The 18,796-nt window shown below is 36.5% G+C and overlaps 1 protein-coding gene across 1 annotated transcript; it reads left to right on the forward strand.

Annotated features, from left to right (window-relative positions):
- Positions 1-8,937: 8,937 nt before the first annotated feature.
- Positions 8,938-10,130, forward strand: LOC142522880 (protein C2-DOMAIN ABA-RELATED 7-like). Its single transcript, XM_075626454.1, has 3 exons — positions 8,938-9,158; positions 9,495-9,590; positions 9,689-10,130. Exons 1-3 carry the CDS (start codon positions 9,051-9,053, stop codon positions 9,983-9,985), a joined length of 501 nt encoding a protein of 166 aa, XP_075482569.1. The 5' UTR covers positions 8,938-9,050; the 3' UTR covers positions 9,986-10,130.
- Positions 10,131-18,796: the final 8,666 nt, after the last annotated feature.

Genomic DNA, 18,796 nt, shown 5'->3' on the forward strand with positions numbered 1-18,796 from the left:
GGTGGAATAAATATATAAAATATTTTATGTACCCATATGATAATGTTTTATTGTGTGCTATATTTTTGCATTTTATTGTCAGTAATTTTATTTCATTGCATATATTTTTTGAAGTTGAAATATGGAAAATACTATGAGCAAAGCTGAAGTTTGCATACCCGATAGTGGTACAACGCACACTATCCTCCGAGATAAAAGATATTTCTTGGAACTAAAACCAACAAAAACAAGGGTGAATACAATATCAGGTCCTGTAGACTTGATTAAAGAATGTGGTAAAGCACAATTTTTGTTACCTAATGGTACAAAATTTTTTATCAATGATGCTTTATATTCACCACAATCGAAAAGAAATTTGTTGAGTTTTAATGATATATATTCCCATGGGTATGATACTCAAACAATGAATGAAGGGAATGAGAAATATATGTGTCTTATCACATATAAATCAGGAAAGAGATATGTGATTGAAAAACTACCAATGCTCCCTACTGGATTGCATTATACACACATAAGTCCCATTGAATCAAACATGGTAGTTGATAATTCTTCAATATTAATCAATTGGCATTACCGATTGAGACATCCTGGTTCAAAAATGATGCGAAGAATTATAGAAAATACACATGGTCATCCGCTGAAAGACCAGAAGATCTTTCAGAATAATAAGTTTCAATGTAAAGCATGTTCTCTTGGAAAACTTATTATAAGACCATCACCAGCCAAAATCCAAACTGAATCACCAATGTTTCTTGAACGTATTCAGGGTGATATTTGTGGACCAATCCATCCACCATGTGGACCATTCAGATACTTTATGGTATTGATTGATGCCTCCAGCAGATGGTCAAATGTATGTTTATTGTCAACTCGAAATGTTGCATTTGCAAGATTACTTGCTCAAATAATAAAATTGAGGAATCAATTTCCCGATTATACAATCAAGAAATTAGACTTGATAATGCTGGTGAATTTACTTCCCAAACTTTCAATGATTATTGTATGTCTATGGGAATCATTGTTGAGCATCCTGTTGCTCATGTACATACACAGAATGGATTGGCTGAATCATTGATTAAACTTCTGCAAATGATTGCTAGACCAATGATTATGAAAACAAAGCTCTCTATTTCTATATGGGGACATGCAATTTTACACGCTGCTTCATTAATTCGCATCAGACCAAGTGCATATCATAAATACTCGCCATTGCAGCTTGCATTTGGTAAAGAACCAGACATTTCTCATCTGAGAATTTTTGGATGTATGGTGTATGTGCCTATTGCACCACCGCAACGAAAGAAAATGGGACCTCAAAGAAAGGTTGGAATTTATATCGGTTATGATAGTCCATCAATCATTCGATATCTTGAACCTCAGACAGGCGACGTGTTCACAGCACGTTTTGCTGATTGTCATTTTAATGAGAAAATCTTCCCAATGTTAGGGGGAGAACAGAAACATACCGAAAAAGAAATTACATGGCATGTATCATCGTTGTTACATCTGGATCCAAGAACAAAACAATGTGAAAAAGATGTACAACAAATTATACACTTGCAAAGAATAGCAAATCAAATACCAGATGCATTTGCAGACACAAAAGGGGTAACTAAATCATATATACATGCTGCAAATGCCCCTGCTCGAATTGAAATTCCAAAGAAACAAATGGAAGATACTCATGATGTCATTAAACGCCTGAAGCGTGGAAGGCCAGTCGGTTCCAAGGATAAAAATCCTCGAAAAAGAAAATTCATAGAGAAACACGATGATCACAAAATAAAGAATGACGTTTCTGAAGAAACACATGATGATCACAAAATAAAGAATGGTGTTCCTGAAGAAACACATGATGATGAAAATGTTCTGTCAGAACCACAAACTGACGAGAATCATGAAATCTCTATCAATTATATTAATACTGGAAAAATATGGAACCGAAAAGATATAGATGAAATTGATGATATATTTTCTTATAATGTGGCAATCGACATCATAAATGATAACGAAAATCATGAACCAAAATCTTTTGGTGAATGTAAAAATCGGCAGGATTGGAAAAAATGGAAAGATGCCATCCAGGTTGAATTAAATTCGCTAAATAAACGTAATGTTTTTGGACCTATAGTCCTTACACCTGAAGGTGTAAAACCTGTTGGATACAAATGGGTTTTTATTCGAAAGCGAAATGAGAAAAATGAAATAGTTAGATATAAAGCTCGACTTGTTGCACAAGGTTTTTCTCAAAGGCTTGGAATTGATTATGAAGAAACGTATTCTCCTGTGATGGATGCAATTACGTTTCGGTATTTGATTAGCTTGGCGGTATCTGAAAATTTAGAAATGCGTCTTATGGATGTTGTTACAGCTTACTTATATGGATCACTTGATAGTAATATATATATGAAAATCCCTGAAGGATTTAAGATGCCTGAAGCACAAAGTTCAAAACCTAGGGAATGTTATTCTGTGAAATTACAAAGATCATTATATGGGTTAAAGCAATCAGGTCGAAAGTGGTATAATCGACTAAGTGATCACTTGATGAAAAAGGGATATGTAAATAATTCAATATGCCCTTGTGTTTTCATTAAGAAAACAACATCCGGATGCGTAATTATTGCTGTATATGTTGATGATTTAAACATCATTGGAACGAATAAAGAAATTCAAGAAGTTGTGTCATACTTGAAGGAAGAATTTGAAATGAAGGATCTTGGAAAAACCAAGTATTGTCTGGGTTTACAAATTGAACAAAAAGAATGTGGAATGTTTGTTCACCAGACAAATTATACAGAAAAGATCCTTAAACGTTTAAATATGGATAAAGCAAATCCTTTAAGTACTCCAATGGTTGTTAGATCATTAAACATAGAAAAGGATCCATTCCGTCCATGTGAAGATGATGAAGATATTCTTGGTCCAGAAGTACCATATCTAAGTGCCATCGGTGCCCTTATGTACCTTACAAATTGTACAAGGCCTGATATATCTTTTGCCGTGAATCTGTTGGCAAGATTTAGCACATATCCAACAAAGAGACACTGGAACGGAATTAAACATATATTCCGTTATCTACGAGGAACGACAGACTTGGGACTTTTGTATTCAAAAGATGCTAATCCAAGTATAATTGGTTATGCTGATGCTGGATACTTATCTGATCCACACAAGGCACGTTCCCAAACTGGATATGTATTTACTCGTGGAGGCACTGCAATATCTTGGCGTTCTCAGAAACAAACGCTCGTAACAACTTCATCAAATCATGCCGAGATTATTGCACTACATGAAACAAGTCGTGAATGTGTGTGGTTAAAATCAATGACCCAACATATCCAAATTTCATGCGGATTATCATCTGATGAGAAGCCTGTGATACTATATGAAGATAATGCTGCATGTGTTGCTCAAATGAAAGAAGGATACATAAAAAGCGACAGAACTAAACATATTCCTCCTAAGTTCTTCGCATTCACTAAGGAGCTAGAGAAGAATAAATGTATTGATGTTCGTCACATTCAATCAAGTGAAAACTCATCAGATCTCTTCACAAAGGCACTTCCTACGTCAATATTCAGAAAGCACATATATAATATTGGGATGCGCAATCTACGAAATTTGTGAAGAATTGTTCGTGTCAACATGAGAAGGAGTTTACGTGACTGCACTCTTTTTCCCTTACTATGGTTTTTATCCCAATGGGTTTTTCCTAGTAAGGTTTTTAACGAGGCAGTATAAAAACACGTAATGAAGACAATCATTATGATCATCACAAGGGGGAGTGTTGAAAAATATATTTAAAATGTGAGTATTGAATATTTGAATGTTGAATATTTGAATGTTGAAAATAAGAGTTGTAAATATTGAAAATTAGTGTGTGATGATGTAGGTAATGATATATTTTATTTTTGGATTATTTGTAAAGATTTCCTATAAATAGATCTCTCATTTGTGAAGAAAATCACAATTGAGTAGAGAAAAAAATATTATAAAGTGTGTAGTTTAGTAAATTTTGAGAGTTTGAGATTTTTACTTTTTACCATAAATTTTTACTTTTTCACAACACATCTATTCTTTTTAAATAAATAATCATGACTCAATAAATTTAAAAGAATGAATTTAAACTCTCATGCATAAAAATCATTTTAATTTAACTAACAGTAATTATGCATGGCTTATACGTAGTCTGATTTTCGGGTCGTTAACGTCCCAGATTCGACGACTGTCCTCACTGTATCAAGGCGAGTCTTTCCAGCGTGCTTATGTCCTCACTCACACGCACTCTGGGAAACTTCCCAGGAGGTCACCCATCCCAAAATTGCCCCAAGTCAAGCACGCTTAACTTTGGAGTTCTTATGTGATGAGCTACCGAAAAGAAGATGGACCTTCGTGATATGAGTAGTACAAATCAAATCTTTTAAGCCCTCTTCAACTGTACAGTCCATTACATTGAACAGTCTCGGAATCCCTCTCATTCCCGTGTGGGTCGGTTCATTCATGTTCCCTCCACCTAGAAGCCTGCCAAGAGCCGCTCATTGTCCGTGCAACTGATGGCACCGGCGATCCTGTAAAGGCCCGTATTTCATTTTCATAATTTTGCGGAATAATTAAAATCTTTCAAAATAAATAATTATCTTGTCTCATTTAATTAAAATAAACATGTAAATAATTTTTAACTTTAAAATAACAGCGGAAGCAAATATTGTTTTCAACCAACAATTTAAAAATAATTAAACGTAAACATCAACTTAAAAATAATCCAACGTATTAAAACTGAGTTTGAATAATAAAAGGTGCATAAATTAAATCATGAGGTCCTCGGGTTTACTACTGCTGTCCCAAGATCGCTCACTGGTCTCCGCCCGTGGTCTCGACCTCATCAATACCTACAACAATCAAGTCTAGGGGTTGAGGGAATTTGAAATACTTCTTCTTGCTCATAACAGCCTGATGCTTTGTTCTTATTTTACTGCATGTACACGCTGATTTGCTAGGTTAGTGGCTTGAGTAGGATTAAGGTGCATTATAGTATTTGAATTAATCATAATTGGTGACTTAAAGGTGGAGAATGAATACACCATAGAAGTGCAATTAGAGATGGTTTGACTTGAGGGTTCCCAACCTTTGAAATATTTTAAATGTTGGTTATTATTATTAATTTGCATTGTATATTTTTTAATTTTTATTTAAACCTTGCATTTTAATTGTTTAAAATTTTAAACCTTCCTTATATTTATTTTAATGCATTAACAAATTAATTTAGTTTAGCATCTTGCTTAGAACTTTTGCATGGCATACATGACCTCAATTTAAATGTTTAAATGCTATGTTTAATTTCTTGAATATATTATACCTAGATTAATTTATCCCCACTTGTTTACATATTTTAATTTAAGCTTTAATTAAATATTAACCTAAAGTACTTATTTAATAACTTAGCTCTAATTAATTAACAAATCCTAAAACATTCTTTTTCTTTAAATTAAATTATTCCTTGACTTAATTTAAATTTAGGAATATTTTTCCTATTATTAATCTTATATTTAATCTCCAAACTCCGGTCCGGCCTCGCGTATTTATCCTGAAAAGATAAAATTAAACATCTATTCTTTTTAAATAAATAATCATGACTCAATAAATTTAAAAGAATGAATTTAAACTCTCATGCATAAAAATCATTTTAATTTAAATAACAGTAATTATGCATGGCTTATACGTAGTCTGATTTTCGGGTCGTTACAGACAGTCTTCGATCATGGACCTAATTAGACGATCAAGCTTGAAGAGACGTTCATAGAGATTTACGAAAAGGGATATCTCCATGTAAAATCGGAATAGTTTGGAGTCCAGCGTTTAATACACAAATGTATAACTCTAAACACCTTATGTAGAGTTTGTTAAACACACGACGCCCAAATGGCGTTTCGATCATCAAAACGAACAAAAATTTTAAACTTTCGCTACGTATTGGGTGCGAGAATTCTGTATTCCAACAGGAGCCCTGCTACAGACCACTCAACAACCTTTTAGTTTGGAAGATGCGAGGAGCATTGCTTTGATGAAAGCAATCAGTCAAATATGTCAAAATTTCGTTTGCGGTAGATTAGTACAATAAAATGTTTGCGATTTATCGATTGACAAAATTAATACTCCATGAGATCACCATACTATTACAACTCATCCAGGATCCATACAACAAATTATTATTGGAAGCCGCACGAAGGTGCCATCCACAAATGCAATCTTATTCTTATCTATAAAGGGCCTTGACATAGCTCTACTCCAGGTATTATAGTTATTACCTATAAGAGCGTGAGAAAACAGAATCAGCCCAGGGTGATCTCTAAAATCCTCAATTGTAGCCTTAGAAGGTGTTGAAGAAGACGTCGAAGCTTGAGCGCCTTTAGCCATTGGAGATCAGAGAATTAAGCGGATCTAGCTCTCTGATGGCATATTGTAAAGAAGAGTTTGTGGAATGAAATGATTCTCCATTGTTGTATTAAGTGAAATTACATGAGAGTTTCTGGAATCATTGAATGAAAATGATATAAACTAAACCTCTATATACATTCATACAAAAAAGAAAGAAACGCGATATATGAATGAGCATGAAATTTAGTGTTTTCACAAGTGTATTTAATAAATTCGTAATTAATCATCATGGTGGATGAATTTGGTGTTGGATTATCGTATTATCGCACCCAAAATGTAGCAGAAGTTTAAAATTTTTGTTTGGGCGTCGTGTGTATAAAACTTTCATTCATAGGGATCTTTGAGAGTTATAACTTTGCGTATTGAACGCTGGACCCTAAACTATTCTGGAACGAGGGGAGATAGTCCTCCTTGAAATTCCCTATGAACGAGTCTTCTTTTGATCGCCTAATTAGGTCCATGATCAGAAGCGATATTCCTTCGCTTGGATTGCACTAGTATTTCCAAACGATTTGCGTTGAGACTAAGGTCTCCGAATTTCCGAAAACCCGAGGCAATGCAGCGATGGCGGCACGGCAGTGGAAGAAAAGGGTTGGCCGAAATTCTTCTTTGAACAATTCAAGGTGGCCGAAGGTTAATATGCAAGGGGAGGACAGTTTTGTGTGCAAATTATGGTATGTATTATGAGTCCTAGTGGTGTATACATAGAGTGAGACTCTTAATCCAATTAAGAGTCCTTTCCTACTAGGACTCTAAGTCTTTACCCAACTAGGACTCTAATTTCATTATATATATAATCTTATTTTATTATTTATTATATTATGTGTTTGTCAACTTTTGATAACACGTGATAAATGATAATATATTTATATGTTAGTAGTCACCACTATTTAATATCAACATTTAATTAGTAAATTCCAAACTCATTAAATAAATGATTTTAAACATATTATAACCTCGATCGATAATCCGAGACTGCCGATGTATCAATGATACAAGTCTATTTCATATAATGAAAATCAAATATTTCGAAGATCAAAATTTTCACTTGACATATTTGGTAGCTGCCAGTTATAGTAAACTTCTTCACAAAACAGGCAGTTCAACTCTCTTTCCTTATTTACCAATAATGCTAACTTCCATTTTTCTATCTTATCGAAATAACTCATAAACTCCTTTATAAGCTTCCAGTTTGATCTCCACCAAATTATAATCGCCAAATTTCAACTTTTTTGAAATTTGACAATCTCATTGGGAGCACAAAATATGATTCTTATGTGACCCCCAATGGTTCAGGGATACAGTTAGCTGTGGGTTCACATTTTCATGTGATTCAGATAAACATTTATTTTTATCTAAGTTTACCCTAGTTACCTCATTCTTTTCATCAACTCCTTGATCGAGAATGTCAGAACTCATTTCTGATTGCACCCATCGGATCATGGTAAGAGCGTTTAGTAGCATAGCCCCATGATCCCCTAGGTATCACTGATAGTGCCTGCAAGATCCTTTAGTCATGGTTAGCATAAAGTACGGTCCCTTCAACACATATATCACGATCGAATCTGCAACCATTGGTATATTGAGAGTTGCATATTAATTCGATAACGATTCGATTTATCTTTGAGTGCTCATAGTGGCATGGTATGTGCAACTAAGAAAAGACATTTCCCTAAAGCACATTTCTTGCTCTGGTCAGAGACTCCTTGCACTATTAACTCATCAGATCGCATAAGATTTCTTCACCAGTGGGTGAACGGTGAATCCTCGACTACAATGCATTTGTTCCTACATATTTCGAAACTCCACCTAACCTCGCCACCTGATGACCATCGGTAGAGTCGGTAAATGGATCAAAGTGCATGCTAGTACGTATAGCCCTTACATTGTCCCGGGTCAAAGGACTAATGATGTACAACCATAATTGTGGACTATTCCACTCGATAAGTGAGAACCACTTGGACATTCCGAGGGAGGTTTGTTCAGTGCATCATCAAATGATCACTCATTTGTGTGAATGGGCATCTCCATGCCCATGCCAATGAAACATACGTTTATACCACAGATGTAGTCTCAAGCTCAAGCGACTTTTAACCTTGTTTTAGGCTGTTGTTTCAACTAAGAACATATTTAGAATACACGGTACACTTCATAATGAGTTTCATGATCTTACGTTGCGACGCAGACCTCATGATACTTTTTGTATATTCAAGTAATTTATCTATGCAGCTTGCATATTGGTATACAGATAAAGTATAATTCCATAATCGAATGAAATTGTAAAATATTATTAAAATAAAGAATTTTTTACGTCAGAGTCAATAAAATCGGAGCCACAAGTTGGCTAGCTGGACACCTACTCTAACATTTGGAAAAACAAATATTAAATGTTATTAACCTCACAAATTAATCTAATGTTACCGTATTCGTGGCTGCCTTGACAGGCTCTCCTTAATTATCTTGACGCTTTGAGGACCTCATTTTCTCTTTGAACTTTCACGTGAATTATTAATTTTACAATAAATAAAGAGTTTGTTTCAAATTAAACAATAGAGGAAAAAGGACAAACAAAAAAGAAAAGAATTGGTATCATATCAAGCTAGCTAGAATCCATGGATGCTTTGGGATTACTGAAAGTTCGGGTTCGTCGAGGAATAAATCTTGCGGTTCGAGACACAGTTAGCAGTGATCCATACGTCGTCATCTCCTCCGGTACTCAGGTTTGTTCGTCACGATATATATAATATATATACATGTTATGTTTTCGTGTGTACGTATTAAAAATTAATCTGGAAGCTAAATCTTAGGCAAAGATGTATACTGTATTGGAGGGAGGGTCATGAAGTTTTCATACAATAATAACGAAATTATGCATAAAACACAAAGTAAGAAATCATGGATTCATATGAAAAATACACGATGACTAAAATAGTCGGTAGAGGAGCTAGAAGAATTCATTATATAAAAAATTATGTATAATAGAATAATACAGGAAAGGATAACTTCATATCAAATTCGCATGACCTAATGCATGAATGCACATAAATTTGTTGCAGAAAGTGAAGACAAGCGTTGTTAAGGACAATTGCAACCCTGTGTGGAATGAAGAGCTAACCATTTCCATCAAGGATCTAAGTGTTGCTATCGTTCTAGTAAGTTATTACGATCCCACTAAATTCATATCACAATCCAACCTAAATTCTCTACGATACCGACAGAATGTTCTCCACCTATGTTGTATATTTTTCAGTCTGTATACGATAAAGACACCTTTACGGTAGACGATAGCATGGGAAACGCTGAGATAGATATCAAACCCTATGTAGAATGTCTGAAAATGGGATTGCAAGGTCTGCCTGATGGCACAAAAGTAGATAGGGTTCAACCAGGCAGAAACAATTGTCTGTCAGACGAGAGTTGCGTCGTTTGGAACAAAGGGAAGATGACACAAGACATGATTCTAAGATTGAGAAATGTTGAACGTGGAGAAGTTGAAGTTCAAGTGGAGTGGGTTGATCTTCCTGGCTGTAAAGGCCTAGGCTTCTAATTAGGAAAGTTAAGGTTTGCTTACATATATTTTTTCATTTTATTATGTTGTATTAATATATTGTTGATTTGTTATGCTTATGAATGCATGCTTCAAATTTTATGTTTTACATCTTAGCTTAATACCTTTTCTTTGGTCTTTTTGTCTTGAAAACATTCATTATTGCTCCAATAGTCCAATGAAGCATTCATCTGTAAAGGTTAAAACGATGAGCTGCCCGTTGGCCCAGTTCTATACTATATCATCATAGAAATAATGTTAGCAAATATTTAGTTCAAAAATATATTTATTATACAACATTTGAAAAAAATAACAAATCAACAGTTTCGTACGTATTTGTATATTGTAATCAAATTAAAATTTTTAACTTCCTAAACTTATCCATTTGGGACAGTTATGAGCATTGGGTCGGGTACATGTATTAAATTTTGGATTATGGTAGATACAGTTTGGGTAACGAGTTTTAGGACCCGACCCGTTAATGTTTTAATACTAATATATATAATATTTAGACTATGTATATTTTGTATACTTTATATCCTTTAACAAATTTTATATCATTAGGTAAAGAATCAATGGTAGAAAGTATATTAGCATGTCTTACAATGTTTGACGAGGAGAAATAATTTTTTTATTTGATTGAATTGATTTTGCAATAAGATCCTTTAAATTGAAAAAAAAAATTATTATGATTGTATTAATTAAAAGTTAAAGAAGTACTCAAAATAGTATTAATATAATTTTCCGACAGATCTAATCGATCAAACCATTAAAAACTTCGAGTATGGGATGGATCCAGTATGAGTTTAATTTTTAATAAACCGGTCGGATATGGATCCTTCAAAATTTTAGCGGGAAATACATCTAGTTTTGGTGAACCTAACCATACCAACTTGTTGGAATATTATAGGTTTCAAAGTTTGACAAATAAGTCAAGAAGAGAACTGAAGAATCTAACGGATCGAATAGTTGTGTTATCCTAATTGAAGATCTCGTTCTAGATGAACTTGAAAAACCTTATCAACCGAAGAATTTTTAACGGACAAGACATCAGTTAGAACTGATAATGTCTAGCTGAACTGATTTGCTAATCAGTTGGTCACGTCATCAATTGAAGTATCAGCAGACTGACTGACACGTCGTACTGAAGCAGAACAGAACAGTCTGAATACCGCATACTACTGTCAGATAAAGTAACTACACGACGATTCAACGGATATTTGTCATTAAAATTTCATTAAATGCATTCAATACGACTGTTGAGATTGAAGACTATATATATAGCTGATTGAATCAGTTGAAGAAGGCTAGTGACTACAAGTGAACACACATAAAGCAATCAAACTACAATCTTCAATCAAGTTGCGATATTTTTCACGAGTATTTTATCAATTTACAGATCACATACTCAAGCTCTACATTCATTGAATTTATCAATAGCATTCAGGCTACGAGTTAGAGCATTTTCAGTTTATTACTGTAAGAGAGTTGATTAGACTAAGAGTTTCAGTTTGCTAGTGTGTAAGACCAACTGAAGTGGATTATTACAATCAGTTATAATATATCAAAGTATTTTAGTGAAATCCTATCCTCGTAATAGAAAGGGTGACATAAGGATATTTGAAGTCTCCGAACATTCATAAAAACTTCAGTGTTCATTTCAGTTACCATTTCAGTTTACACTAATAATTCAATCTATATTTCAGTCTTATTCCGCACTAATATCAATTGATTGATCTATATCGACAAACAAGATTCTAGGATCAGTTCCTCAAAGAACTTATTCACATAATTGAAAAGAGTACAAAAATCCTAAATATTTATTCAACCCCCTTTAAACACTTCAACTACCTTAACCGATCATATCAAGTGGTATCAGAGCTAATAATTTGTCTTGAATACTTTCAAATGCTCAAACTGATATAGATCATCATGTCTTCTTTCATCCAGATTATCATGTTCTCCAAGGAGGAGTTTTGATGATTGGAAGATAAGAATGCAGGCTCATCTAGCTGCTCAGGATGATGACATGTGGTATGTAATCACAGATGGACCAATGAAAATCATGAAAGTCAATACAGCTGTTGCTCTGACTGATGGAGAACCACATCGGATAGAATAAAATTTAACTTGGACAATGTGGCCAAGGATATCTTGTTTAAAATCTGGGCAAAAACACATTTAGCAAAGTCAAAATGTAACGTACCGTACTTTTAAACAATTTGAAATTTACAGAAAATAAAAATTTTCTTAAATACCAAATGAACTTTCAATTTTGCATTTAAAATAACCTGCTTGTCTAAAAACATTTGCAATAAAAATAACCAAAAACCAAGTTTTTTAAAAGTAATAACTGTTTAAACATCATAAACCACTTCATGAATTCAGAGTATTAAAATCGTCATGCATAAAATCTTAAAACATGGGCGGTCCTCGGGTTTAGCCTCCCACTTAGTCCAAGCCAGCTAACTGGTCCGCACCCCTCGTCTTCTCAAAGTCATCCTCACCTGCATCGATCAAGTCTGGTGAGTCTAAAGACTCAACATGTATAAACTGGATAAAACAAGTACTACATAATAAAACCACATACATCTTTAAAGTAGAGCGTACATATTAGAAACTTGAACGTAATAGCATAATCATACTTGGAACTTGAACATGCGTGTAAAAGCTTGAACTTACATACATAACATAGACGTGCCATAACGTGAAACTTTTCTGAAACATGCTTGCAACATACATACTTGAACATACATGAACTTCATCATTTTGCGGAGAGATATGTTTCAAAGCAAGTGACCCACATCTAAAACGTCTGATCAGACTAAACCACAGTACTGGGCTGACAGGAAAGATCCACTGCCACATACATGAGATCCCCGTTCATGCTTTAACGGGTGGATTGGTCCTTGGTCATGCTTTACCGCTTTTCAATCCTGATCTAATCCCGGTGATGCTTTACCGAGGTGGATTGGTCCCTGGTCATGCTTTACCTGAAACGCCTGCCCTTTTTATTGCTTTAAAAGTACTAGAATTTTTTTTTTTAAACACTCAATTTTTGGCCATGTACATTTACCATATAAAAATATTTTTACAAAATATTTTACCCCTTAAAACAAAACACCAACCAACTCGCATTTTAAAAATCAAGTGCAATAATCATAAAATAAAATCGTCAACTATTTTACTCAACCAAAAAAGCAATAAGTTTGAAAAATATAGCCCATACTAAACCTCTCAAAAACCTCCCAAAAAGCATAAATAAACAGTCTTAAAAATCTTTAACATAAATCATGAGTCATAAATCATAATGCGGAAAAAGTAGAAGCACTGGTCCTAGGGTTGTGTGCGCCATCAGTCCAGTCCAATCATCCGTCAAGACCTCCCTGTGAGACACCCTAGCCCAGCCCGCTACCCACGAGTCGAGCCCCTAATCCCCTGGACGCCTGCCCTCCCGCGCGCACATGCAGCGCGATTCATAGGTGGGAGTCCTAGCATGGCTAGGACTCCTTCCCCAGCCCATAACTCGAGTCCTAGCTTAGCTAGGACCCACTCCCTGACCCATGACAGCCCCTGGTCGAGCCCTAGCCCAAGCCAAGGCCGAACCAATCCCCTGAACCCGATCGCCCCAACCCTTATGACAGCAGTTCACGGTTGTTGCTTGTTCTTGTTTCCCTTTTTTTTTTCTTTGTTCCAGCCGAGTGTTGGGTGGTGTGTGGGACTCTAAAACATGTATAAACCTTACTTGATCTTACCCTAATCATGGTAGCCCCTTAAATAAACAATAAACAAGTTATTGGATTCAAAGATTCAAGTTTCCTCATGTATACAAGCAATAAACCGAAATTTTCAGAAATAATTCCATAAACTTCATGCATACAATAATTCAAACAATACTATGATATGATGGATGAGAAAAGAAGATGTATGGCGTGCTTTTTCGTTAAATACGCTCGAATATCCGTTGACGACGAAGAACGGAGAGGACCCTTTGGCTTGTTCTCTTAGCACCTCTTCGAAAATCTCTTGATTGTGTTATGAAACTGTGCCGTGTGTGTATGAGAGAGTGTTTTCAGAATTGCAAAGTGGGTGGACGATTTTGTGATGCTAGGTGTAGGGTTTTTAACATATTATATACTTCATAATTAAACTAATGGGCTTAATTAGAAGGCTTAATAGGCCTAAGCCTTAATTAGTTGAATTATGTAGTATATAATATGTTAAAAACCCTACACCGAGCATCACAAAATCGGCCACCCACTTTGCAATTCTTAAAACACTCTCTCATACACACACGGCACACTTTCATAGCACAATCAAGAGATTTTCGAAGAGGTGCTAAGAGAACAAGCCAAAGGGTCCTCTCCGTTCTTCGTCGTCAATGGATATTCGAGCGTATTTAACGCAAAGGCACGCCATACATCTCCTTTTCTCATCCATCATATCATAGTAATTTTTGAATTATTGTATGCATAAAGTTCATGGAATTATTTCTGAAAATTTCGGTTTATTGCTTGTATACATGAGGAAACTTGATTCTTTGAATCCAATAACTTGTTTATTGTTTAGTTAAGGGGCTGCCATGATTAGGGTAAGATCAAGTAAGGTTTATACATATTTTAGAGTCCCACACACCACCCAACACTCGGCTGGAACAAAGAAAAAAAAAAGGGAAACAAGAACAAGCAACAACCGTGAACTGCTGTCATAAGGGTTGGGGCGATCGGGTTCAGGGTGTTGGTTCGGCCTTGGCTTGGGCTAGGGCTCGACCAGGGGCTGTCATGGGTCAGGGAGTGGGTACTAGCCAAGCTAGGACTCGAGTTATGGGCTGGGGAAGGAGTCCTAGCCATGCTAGGACTCCCACCCGTGAATCGCGCTGCATGTGCGCGCGGGAGGGCAGGCGTCCAGGGGCTTAGGGCTCGACTCGTGGGTAGCGGGCTGGGCTAGGGTGTCTCACTAGGGTCCTACGAAGGTGCATCTTCTTTTCGATAGCTCATCACATAAGAACTCCAAAGTTAAGCGTGCTTGACTTGGGGCAATTTTGGGACGGGTGACCTCCTGGGAAGTTTCTCAGGGTGCGTGTGAATGAGGACATAAGCACGCTGGAAAGACTCGTCTTGATACAGTGAGGACAGTCGTCGAATCTGGGACGTTACATTACCGCTTTCCAATCACATACATAATTTGGTCACAAGATATTTAGCATACCTCAAAAACTTTAAAATATTTTCTTGCACATCGAACATACTTACTTACTTGGCGTTAAGAGATTCGTTAAATCTCGCTTGGGGCCACTGCTGCACATACTAACATCCGTTCAAACCCTTAACTTACATAGTTTAGACGTAGGTACTCGTTCTCACCACCGAAGTACAAAAATAGCTTATGACATTCTAGATCACTCGGGACTTGACCTCGTTACATCATCGTATTAACCCATGACATCGAACCCCGAACAATCTCTAAAATGATGTGTGAACATTTCCCAAAAATAAAAGACATGAACTCACTATTTGAACTTAAAAAAATAAAGAAACCAAACATTTTTACAGATGGGGCCGTGCTCAGGCGGTAACAAATTACCGCTCGAGCGCCAGGTCATCTGGAAGCCTACCCTCGGACAGAAAGAGTGTCGCTCGGGCGGTAAAATATTACCGCTCGGGCGCCGAGTCTTCTGGACTCCGCGACTTAGAAGCTTATTCTCTCCAAATTCGATTAAACGGACCGTGAACAACGCCTCGAGACCCATATTAGGACACTATAGCACTGAATCAAACCTATACAAATGCCCAAAAATAACTACGCATCACAAGCAACGCAACAAATCCGTGAACACGACAATTGACACCAAAAGCATTAGTACGACTTTTAATTCCACCCGCTGCCTAATGACACGAAACGAAACACCAAAAATCACCCAACATCAATCTCGACATACCCAAAGGCATCAGCTCTCACCCATCGATTCCAAACGAAGCCTGCAACAATAAAACTTCACGAACACGTCAAAAACGCATTTTCAGAAAATCGCAGTTTGAACAGTCCCACTAAAATGATCATAACTCACTCATTTCTTATCCAAATATTTCGAATTTACTGTCAAATTGAAGGTATCGAAAGTACTATGTTTTGTATGTTGAAATTTTTTCCAAAAAGTCGCAGTATTTAAAATGACAGCAAACCTCTAGTTTTGAGATCCAAAAACGTTTCAAAATCGATCCAACCATTTTTACTCAAACTTTTGCATTACATTCATGCAATAAACATCAAAATATTTACTATGACAAGATCGATGCAGAAACGAAAGAATATACATGCCTTTTGATGATTTGAAATACCGAAACAACGATACCGATGCGGGAAGGAAGCGAGGGTTGATCCGGGACGATCGTGTAACGATTTTCTTGCAACGAAATCAACAAAACTTGCTGGTAAAACTCAGAGGGAGGGGCGGCTGCTCTAGAGGCAAGAACCCTAGGTTTTTCTCTCAAAAATATGAAATGGAATGGGAAGAAATATGTGTGTGTGCAATTGTATATGTGCTGTGTGTAAAAATGTGTAAGTGTGTGTGACTGTGTGTAACGTGTGTGTGAGAGTTTATTAATAATTAAGGACTAAATATTGCTTAATAAATAATTAGCAAACAAATAAAATACTAACCTTCCTTTAACTTTAAATAACATCTCTTAATTTAAAATAAAATGTACAAGTGACAAATTTTTAAAACTTTAAAGTCATAAAATCGCCTAATAATTAAATTAAGCTTTTAAAATGCTAAAAATTAAATAAACGTTTTAAAATGCCCCAATCCTAACTTAAAGTAAAATACCGCATTAAAATTGCCAAAAATCGTCACCGGTCTCTTTTCCTCGATCCCGCTTCGAATAATCGCCTTAAACATGAGACTCATGAAAAACATTTAACGTGCATCTCATAAAAATAAATAATTAAATAATGCGATTTAAATAAATCATGCATCGCTATAAATCATTTTAAACTTACTCAAATAATTTAACAATTAAATAAATGCATGGATTTATGTGTACTGATTTTGGGCTCTACAGTTCCTCCGCCACTTATATAAATTCGATCCTCGAAATTAAATCTTACCAAACAACTCCGGGTAGCGGCTCCTCAAATCTGCTTCGGTCTCCCAAGTGGCATCCTCCACTGATTGATTCAGCCACTGGACTTTGACCAACTTGGTCTCCTTGTTCCGAAGTCTCCGTTTTTGTCTGTCTAGGATCTGACCGGGTCTTTCCTCATATGACAGATCGGGAGTATTCTGCAACGGCTCATAACTCAAAACATGCGAAGGGTTAGCTAGTTACTTCCTTAACATCGAGACGTGAAACACATTGTGTACCCCTGTCAGATTCGGCGGTAAGTCTACACGATAAACTAGTGTCCCAACTCTGTCAAGAATCTTGAATGGCCCAATAAACCTCGGACTAAGCTTGCCTCTCTTCCCAAATCTCATAACACCCTTCATGGGTACTATCTTCACGAAAACGTGATCACCTAGATCCTTTCTTCTCTTGTCAGCATAACTCTTTTGACAACTCTGGGCGGTCTTCATCCTGTCTCGGATCTTGACCACCACATCTGTAGTCTGCTGCACAATCTCTGGACCAAGTTCTGGTCTCTCACCGACTTCATCCCAATTAATCGGCAATCTGCACTTCCTCCCATATAATGTCTCGTAGGGAGCCATACCAATAGATGATTGGAAACTATTGTTATAGGTAAACTCCACTAGAGGCAGCTTAGATTCCCAAGTCCTGTGGAAATCGATTATACAGGCTCGCAATAAATCCTCCAAAATCTGAATCACTCGCTCACACTGGCCATCTGTTTGAGGGTGAAAAGCTGTACTGAATAGCAACTTCGTTCCCATGGCTGCGTGCAAACTCTTCCAGAAAGACGATGTAAATCTCGGGTCCCTCTCGGACACAATAGAAACTGGGATCCCGTGCAATCGAAATATCTCCCTGATATAGAGTTCCGCATACTACGTCATGTAAAAAGTCGTCTTTACTAGAAAGAAGTGTGCCGACTTAGTGAGTCGATCCACTATAACCCAAATAGCATTTGATCCTCTGACTGACCTCGGCAAACCAACTACAAAGTCCATGTTGATATTCTCCCATTTCCACTCGAGGATAGGGAATGGCTTAAGCATCCCTGCTGGCCTCTGGTGCTCCGCTTTCACCTGCTGACAAGTGAGGCATTCAGACACAAATCGGCGGATGTCTCTCTTCATACCTGGCCACCAATATAAAACCTGCAAATCCCTGTACATCTTGATACCTCCAGGATGGATGGAGTACGGAGATACATGTACCTCTGTCAGAATATCCTCTCTGATCGAATCATCACTAGGAACCCACATCCTCCCTCTGTACCACACAATACCATCAGACACTATGTAGAGTACACTGCCTTTGTCTTCATCCTTCAGTCACCAATTCTGTAATTGCTCATCTGAAGGCTGACCTGCACGGATTCGGTCAAGCAACGAAGACTGAACTGTGAGATTAGACAGCATAGGAGTTATGCCCTTAGGATAAACCTCTAACCCAAATCTCTGAATCTCTGGCTGAAGGGATCTCTGTACTGACAGTTGTGCTATGACTGCAACTTTACGGCTCAAAGCATCTGCCACAACATTAGCTTTCCCCGGATGGTAGCTAATTTCACAATCGTAGTCTTTTACCAAATCCAACCACCGTCTTTGCCTCATGTTCAATTCTTTCTGCGTGAAGAAATACTTGAGACTCTTGTGATCAGTGAATATCTGGCATTTCTCGT

This window comes from Primulina tabacum, chromosome 13, assembly GCF_025594145.1.
Source record: "Primulina tabacum isolate GXHZ01 chromosome 13, ASM2559414v2, whole genome shotgun sequence".
NCBI lineage: Eukaryota > Viridiplantae > Streptophyta > Magnoliopsida > Lamiales > Gesneriaceae > Primulina > Primulina tabacum.